This window comes from Misgurnus anguillicaudatus, chromosome 5 (genome assembly GCF_027580225.2).
Source record: "Misgurnus anguillicaudatus chromosome 5, ASM2758022v2, whole genome shotgun sequence".
In the NCBI taxonomy this organism is placed as follows: Eukaryota; Metazoa; Chordata; class Actinopteri; order Cypriniformes; family Cobitidae; genus Misgurnus; species Misgurnus anguillicaudatus.
Genome location: NC_073341.2, coordinates 4,590,150 through 4,598,027, shown reverse-complemented (window position 1 = coordinate 4,598,027; position 7,878 = coordinate 4,590,150). Strand labels below are relative to the sequence as shown.

The following is a 7,878-nucleotide window of genomic DNA, read 5'->3' as shown; positions in this document are numbered from 1 at the left end:
GAGCCAGCACCGGGCCCCTAAGCAGGATTATCAAGGCGGGCCCTTTACTACAACACGTGATGGCGCAATGTCCACATGCAGGCTACAATGAATAGGACAGGACATAGGGTGACCAGACGTCCCGAAAAATTCGGGACAGTCCCGAAATCTAAGCTAGTGTCCCGAATCCCGAATCCTGCTCTAATTGTCCCGAAAATCATACTGAAGCAAAATCTTAATCCCGAATCGCGCTTTAATTTCCCCGAAAATTATACTAAAGCAAAATTTTGAGTAGTAGTTGTCTGATAAAACATGAGCGAGGAGGTTAAGTCATCCTGCAGCCAGCCCCAGCCGGCTGCTCATTGGCTGCAGCCAGCCGCCGCCAGCTGCTCATTGGCTGCAGCATCTTGCTTTTATACTGTAGGCTCTCATTGTGCTGGCAGCAGTTAAAACCTCCGCGAAATATGCTGACGTTTATTGTTTCTATTAATTTATCTAATTCATCTATATGCACAAAGACAATAGGACCTTTTTGTTTTATAGAGTTGACTAAGAGAGCGAAAGTTGCAGCAGCCGCGAGGACAGTTGAAAGTGCAGGCAGTGACAGTCAGTCGCGTGAAGGAGTCAGATTGGTCGAGTGCACGCAAAGCACTTTGTTAAAAAAATTTCTAAACTTCTATACATATTATATAAATTTATACGCATATGTACTTAATACTTATATTAATAAAAATATGATTAGTTCAGTAACTTCAGTTTGAAATTCCTTATTTTTATAAAAATAAAGAAAACTATTATTGTACGAACTATTATTGTATAAAGTATAAAATATGACGTATTATATCAATTTATTTATAAGCATATGTACTTATATTAATATGATTGATTTAGTTTGAAATTCATTGTCTTTTATTATTAAATAAAATTAATAAATAAAACTATTATTGGATGACCCCCCCCCCCCGTCCCGAATTTCAGCCAATCTCATCTGGTCACCCTAACAGGACAGGATCATAGAGACATTAGATGACTGAAAAATCAGAAATAGCCTACGTGCACCACAACAAAAACATAACACTGGTGACAGCACACCATAACATATGAAAAAACACTGCTGGTGACAGCACACTATAACATATTGTTACTCACTGCTATGACTACACACACACACACCTAGGTCTAAATACATAAAAAGATGCTCACTTACATTATAGGCTATAGCGTTACATTATAACCACATTATAATTTGTAGAGGCATTTTCCGGGCTTCACTTCTGGATGGCATGATGCACACAGCACTTCAGACAAAACACAGCTCAATCATTACATACGCAGGAGTATCCATACCGTTTAAAATCATGTGTTTACTTACTGCTGCACTTTGTGCTTTGCTTTATGTGTCTTGTGTAGTGTTTGGGTATTTAAAACGTTATCGTTTCTTGTTTGTGCTAAGAAACCAAAATATACAAACCAGCCGATTTCAAATGTGCACAGAAACTCTGGGCTGTGATTGGTTGGGCTCTATTGCTAGCGGTGATTTCATTGGGCGATGGCTTGTTCGACTTCATGCGCCATAAGAATTAACAGCTGGGTGACGTCAAATTACCGCGAGAGTGATTCGCGAAACCATAAGGAGGAGTTTGCTTTTAAATCGCTCTCGCGGAACCTTGACGCCACCCGGATGCCGGTTCCCACGGCGCCACATGAAGTCGAACAAGCCTATTGAAAACCCATGAGAAAGCCTGGGAACAGCGGATAGTTACGAATATGTGATAGGGCCCGCCGACTGTCAATCAAATTCTTCCAGTCGGGCGGGCCCCTGATTGGTCCGGGCCCGTAAGCAACGCTTACCCTGCTTACCGGTAGTTACGCCCCTGGTAAGGGGCTTCATCGCAGTACAGTACTCCTTTAAAAACTGGTGTTCCCTTTCTGTTATCGCTGCCAGTCCTAATTTGGATGAAATGGTGTTAAGGTCAACCATTGATATTTCACAGATTCTAGCCAGGGCATCATAGAAGGAATTCCATCGTGTTGTACAAGGTACAAGCAGCTTTTTTGACACCAACTCATCAACTGTTTCAGTAGCCAAAGCAGATCGACTAGTCTTGTTCCATAGGGCAGTACATTTGGCAGTAGCACTTCTATAAACAGCCTTTGTTCCAGATTTTGACAGCAGCCACTTTTCAACATCAGTGCATGAAATCAGGTTTAGTGTGTGTGATGCACATCTCTTGTGGGGGGGCAAAGTGATCACAACATCACCATCATTATGATCAGTTGCATGTAGAGTATCATTAATGTCTGTAAACGTCACCTCATCTTCATTGTCTTCTTCAGAATCACTTTCCTCAAGTGGCTGGCACCTCTTAAATGCTTTAACAAAATTAGAGCCATTATCAGTCACTGCTGCTGTGATTTTGTGTGAGTAGTTGTAGAGGTCGCTTATTGTCAAAATTTGATTGACTTATGACCACCTTTGACAGGTGGGAGGGACTATCAATCAAAAGGTGTACATGCTGTCTAGTATTGAGAGTCGTATTTTATGGTCTTTTAGACAGCGGTTGTCCGGAGCTGTGCGTGTTTTACGATGTGTCAATCAACATGTTGTTATTCCTCTGTGTGTGTGTTTTTTGTCACGCGAATGTTTGTCATGTTTATTGCTGTCAAAATAGTTTAATGTTTTAGGCTGTCCAGTTTCTGGGCTGTCAGTTTTTACAACCGGTCTGTGTGCTCTCCCCTCCCGTCCGCGCTTCTCGCCCCCACTGCGTGTCTCACAGCGGGGGCCGGTGTTCAGAGGTCCTGTCTGTTTCTTTAGATGAAAACCTGTATATTTTAAACTAAATAAAATTTTAGCCGGTTCATGAGATCCGTGAGTCTTTTCACGACCCTATCTCTATGTTCACGCGCATTAAAGCTCGCTCACCGGTGGTGATAGAGAACGAACTGCGTGCGCGTTCATTTCTGCCATTTTAAAATAAACGTAATAAATGTAATTCTGTCCGCTTTGGCAAAATAAAGGTTTATTTTAGATTAAGGGATTTCTTGAACCAAGTCTCTGATTAAAACATGTGAATGCGCGCACCGACGGTGACAGAGAACTTATATCTGACGTTAATAAACTTTTAAATGTTTTAAGAGGTTTTCATCCCATCTTCAGGGTTTGTTTTTTATTATAGGCTTCTTAAAACCATGTGTGAATATGTGTATATTATACAACTAATCTTATCATGTATGCTCTGACAAAAATAAAGTATTATTTTAGATTTAGGTGAAGTGGCAGCGTGTATTTTATGACAAATGCTGTTTAATATAAATGTTTGTTTTGTCAAGAGCTTCTTTAAAGTCAAGCAAGAATCAAATATTTTAGTTCTATCTGGTTAAACTTAAATCTGATTATCTATTATCTATTTAACTATACGCTATTTTTCTGATCAGTCAACTTACAGAAGCTGCTCTGTGAGCATCTGTGTGTGTGTGAGATAATTCACAGCAGGGGCTGATTGTAAACTAATGTCTTTTAAATCAGCGGTGGTAAGGTGTAATATGGTCACTCTGACAAAAATAAAACTATTGCTTGTAACATCACAAATTATTTAATGAAATATTCAGTATGTGTATAGCAATGAACTGTGCCAAAACCACCGGGGGCCATCAATACTACATTCTTTAGACTAAAGTTTATTTTTTTAAACTAAATAAAAGTTGAATCTTTTCATGCATAGTATTCTGATCACACCATTAAAGATCGCGCACCGGCGGTTACAATAGAGTGAATATAACGAATCTTATATTATCTGCTCTGACAAAAATAAAGTATTATTTTAGATTTTAGGTGAAGTGGCAGCGTGTATTTAATGACAGTTCTTGAAACACATCTTCAGATGCACCTGAACACATCATCAGTGATGTAACCTGAGGTCCTCAAGTGTTTCGGGTCTTTCAACATCAGACACCCTCGCCCAGGTGACCCAGCCACGGTTGATCAGACCGCGACTTGTGTTCAGGTAGCACTCGCTTGCCCCCATGGTGCTCCTCTACGAATCCAGAGCCATCTTGAAGCTTTCTCGGCTGCATCGGTGATGTTCTTGATGGCCCTGCTCCTTGTTGTTCCTACAATGCCCAGCGCAGTAAAGGCTTTGTGGAGCGAGCGGCCCACAAATCCTCTGCAGCCAACCTCGATAGGCATGCATTTCGCCTTCCAGCCCTGTGCTCGGCAGTCTGTGACCAGATGTTCATATTTGGTCATCTTCCTTTCGTGGGCTTCTCCCAAACGGTCCTCCCATGGCACAGTCAGCTCCATGATGATGATATTCTTGGTGCTCTCTGAGACTAGGATAATATCTGGCCTCATCGTTGTGCTGACAATGTGCTGGGGGAATTTAAGCTGCTTCTCCAAATCTACAGAGAGTTTCCAGTCCTTGGCTGATGCCAGGATCCCTGCTGGTGCCTTCCTCCCTGCTTGTGGCTGTTCTCCTGCCCTAACAAATGAGATTGAGCAATTTGTATTGCTCCCTCGGCCGCCTTTGCTGATCTCTTTGCTGATGGTGTCTGCAATAGATTTCAGCACCTGGTTGTGACGCCAAGTGTACCGACCCTGGCCGAGCGCTGTTGGGCAGGAACTGAGAATGTGCTCCAATGTTCCACGAGCTGGGCACAAATGGCAAGTTGGTGTGTCTGCTTTCCCCCACATACAGAGGTTTGCTGGGCTAGGCAGGAAATCATACACTGCCCTAATCAGGAAGGTTATGCGGTGCGGCTCACTTTGCCACAGCTCCGTCCAGGTGACCTTGCGATTCATGGCCTGCTCCCACCTGGTCCAGGCCCCCTGTTGCCCCATTCCAGCTGCTCTACTCGTCCTTCCTTCCTCCACAGCAGCTCTGACCTCTTCCTGTATTTGGCTGCGTTTCTCCTTCCCCTTCAACTCCTTATGTCGAGGAGGTGTTGGGAACATCCCCAAGCCAGCTCTGCCTTGGGCCACCACTCCCACAAGCTCTTTGTGCCGCAGTCGAGCCTGTGCATCCAGCACAGCGGCTTGGGCGCTCCACTTTCTCCCTGTCTTCACCAGCACTCCTGCCTGGGCCACCTTTGGGTCGTTGGAGTCTCTGTACATCAGCACCTCACGTGCCCGAGTCACTTTAAACTCCTCTTCCAAGGATTTCAGCGGCAACCGGAGCATTGTGGTGTTCCCATAGAGGGCAATGTTACTGAGGCTCCTGGGCAACCCTAACCATCTCCTGAGACAGCTGCTGACCTTTCTTTCCAAGGTCTCCACCGTAGAAATGGGAACCTCATACACCAGTAGTGGCCAGAGTATTCTTGGCAGGATACCATGTTGGTAGATCCATGCTTTAAACTTGCCGGGGAGGCCAGAACGGTCTATTGCTCTTAACCAGCTTCCCAGCTCCTGGCAGGTTGACTGGACTGATGCGGAGTCTCTGAGGCTGCTGTCAAAAACCTTGCCCAAGCTTTTCACCGGCTGTTCTGACAGTGGTGGTATCTTTGCCCCTTCGATGCTGAAATGGAACCTGTTCGTGACCTTACCCTTCTTCAGCACTAGTGAACGGGACTTGGTTGGTTTGAACTCCATCCGAGCCCACCGGATGAGCTTTTCCAGCCCTTGTAGTATCCACCTGCCTCCTGACACTGACTCTGTGGTGACTGTCAAGTCGTCCATAAATGCTCTAATTGGTGGTTGGCGGACTCCTCCTGTGCTTTGGGGCCCTCGACACTCAGGCTCTGCCGATTTGACAATCATATTCATCGCCACAGCAAATAGGATCACTGATATGGTGCAGCCTGTGATGAATGAGCTTTTTATTGCCAGGTATGTTTACACATACGAGGAATTTGTTTTCGTGACAGAAGCTCCGCAATACAACAGAATGACAGTGACAGAACAAAAAACACGTAATAAGGAATAAAAAATACAAATATATAGACAGTGAATGATAGTACACAAATGACAATTGTAGGCAGGTATATTACACAGTAAAGTTATGTATATACATATATTGTGTGCAAAATTTAAGTGTATACTAAGTATGGTGTTAAATAAATAAAGTGTGTGTGTATATAAATATAAAGTGTAGTTATTATTCCCACCTCGAGTTTGTGCCAATCTGATGTCACACCTCCTGCAGAGACTCGCATCCTGAAATGGTTGTAATAGTCCAAGATCAGATCTGCAATATGATGTGGCACATGGTGTTTGGTCATGGTGGTCTGGACCAGCTTGTGGGGGATAGACCCATATGCATTGGCTAGGTCTAACCACAGTACCGTAAGGTCTCCCTTATGTTCACGAGCTTCCCGGATGAGCTGAGTCACCACTCCTGTGTGTTCTAAGCAACCTGGCACTCCAGCAATTCCTCCCTTTTGCACAGATGTATCTATGTAGTTGTTAGCTAAGAGGAAGTTGGTCAGACGCCTTGCTACTATACTAAAGAAGATCTTTCCTTCCACGCTCAGCAATGAGATTATTCTGAACTGATTGATCTTCTTTGAATCTTTCTCCTTGGGGATCCAGACTCCCTCAGCAAATCTCCACTGTTGTGCCACCTTTCCTCTTCTCCAAATGACTCGAATGATCTTCCAGAGTCGCCTGAGTAGCAAGGGGCAGTTCTTGTAAACCTTGTATGGGATTCCACTTGGACCAGGGGCAGAACTAGATCGTGCCTTCCGCACAACCTCTTGAACTTCTTTCAAGAGTGGTTCCCTACTGTCAAACTCCTTGGTGGGGGGCAATGGATCTACAAGAATGCTACACTGACCCAACTCTTCCTCCCGCTGAGGGTCACTATAAGTGCTCTGCAGATGCTGGTCAATTTCCTCTTTTGAACAGAGCAACTTTCCGTCACGCTTCTGTCCAAGGAGCTGTTTAGTAAAGCCAAAGGGGTTGGAAATGAACGAAGCTCTCTTCCTGGATCTCTCCTTTCTGCGCCTTCGGTGCCATTCTGCCCTGCGCAAGCTCATTAACCTTCTCCTCAAGATAGCTGTCAACTCCTTCAGGGGATGCCGTTGCTCATCACTGGCTTCCTTGTGCTGCTTCTTAAGGGACTTTAACTCCTGCCGGATTTTGTGGATCTTTGCTGCCCTGTGGTTCATGGAGTAGGTGGTTGGAGTCGATCGCTTTTCCTCAGCACCGAACCTCTCCCGAGCTAGGCTGGAGATGATGGTCGTCATTGCCTGAAGCCTTCGATCCACATCTCCCTTCTCTGTTGCTTCAAGCACCTTGTCAATGTCCTCGTCAAACTGCCTCCAGACTGCCGTTTTACAGGCCTGTGGCCACTTGATTCGCACCTTTGCCTCGGACAGAAGACTTTGGGGGACGGCTAGTGGCACATGGAGGCTCTGAGCACAAATACAGCTTGATATAAACGTTTGTTTTGTCAAAAGTTTCTTATAGACGATCAAGATTTCAAATATTTTATGTATCTGGTTAAACCTAAATCTGATATTATCTTTTCAACTATAGGCTATTTTACTGATCAGCCACAAGCTTTCACAAGCTGCTCTTATGACCGTGTGTGTGTGTGTGTGTGTGTGTGTGTGTGCGTGTGTGTGTGTGTGTGTGTGTGTGTGCGTGTGAGATAATTCACAGCAAGGGCAGATTGTAAACTAATGAGTTAGAGACTTTTAAAACCATATTGGTAAAATGTAATACGGTCCACTCTGCCGAAAAGTAAAAAGAAAAGTTTATTTTAGATTTTAGGTGGAGCACCAGCGCTTATGGCAAACACTGCAGAGTCTAAAAGTTTGTAACATCACAAATATTTAATATATTCCGTATACGTGTATAGTTTAAGCAATCCCCTATGCCATAACCTTCGGGGGTCATCAATACTACAATCTTTAGACTAAAGTCTAAACTAAATAAAATTTTAACCGGTTCACGAGATC

At 44.1% G+C, this 7,878-nt stretch overlaps 1 protein-coding gene across 1 annotated transcript; it reads right to left on the bottom strand.

Moving 5' to 3' along the window:
* Nucleotides 1-3,834: 3,834 nt before the first annotated feature.
* On the bottom strand, nt 3,835-7,355 carry LOC141363815 (uncharacterized). The gene is made up of 2 exons (XM_073867336.1): nt 6,075-7,355; nt 3,835-5,784 (listed from the first exon to the last, which is right to left on the bottom strand). Exons 1-2 carry the CDS (start codon nt 7,159-7,161, stop codon nt 3,980-3,982), a joined length of 2,892 nt encoding a protein of 963 aa, XP_073723437.1. The 5' UTR covers nt 7,162-7,355; the 3' UTR covers nt 3,835-3,979.
* Nucleotides 7,356-7,878: the final 523 nt, after the last annotated feature.

Bases quoted from the DNA above. Each gene is read 5' to 3' on its own strand.
- LOC141363815 (XM_073867336.1), bottom strand. From the start codon at position 7,161: ATGACGACCATCATCTCCAGCCTAGCTCGGGAGAGGTTCGGTGCTGAG. The intron at 5,785-6,074 runs TAATAACTACAC...TAAAAAGCTCAT, and splicing joins GCACAAACTCGAGGTGGGAA to TCATCACAGGCTGCACCATA.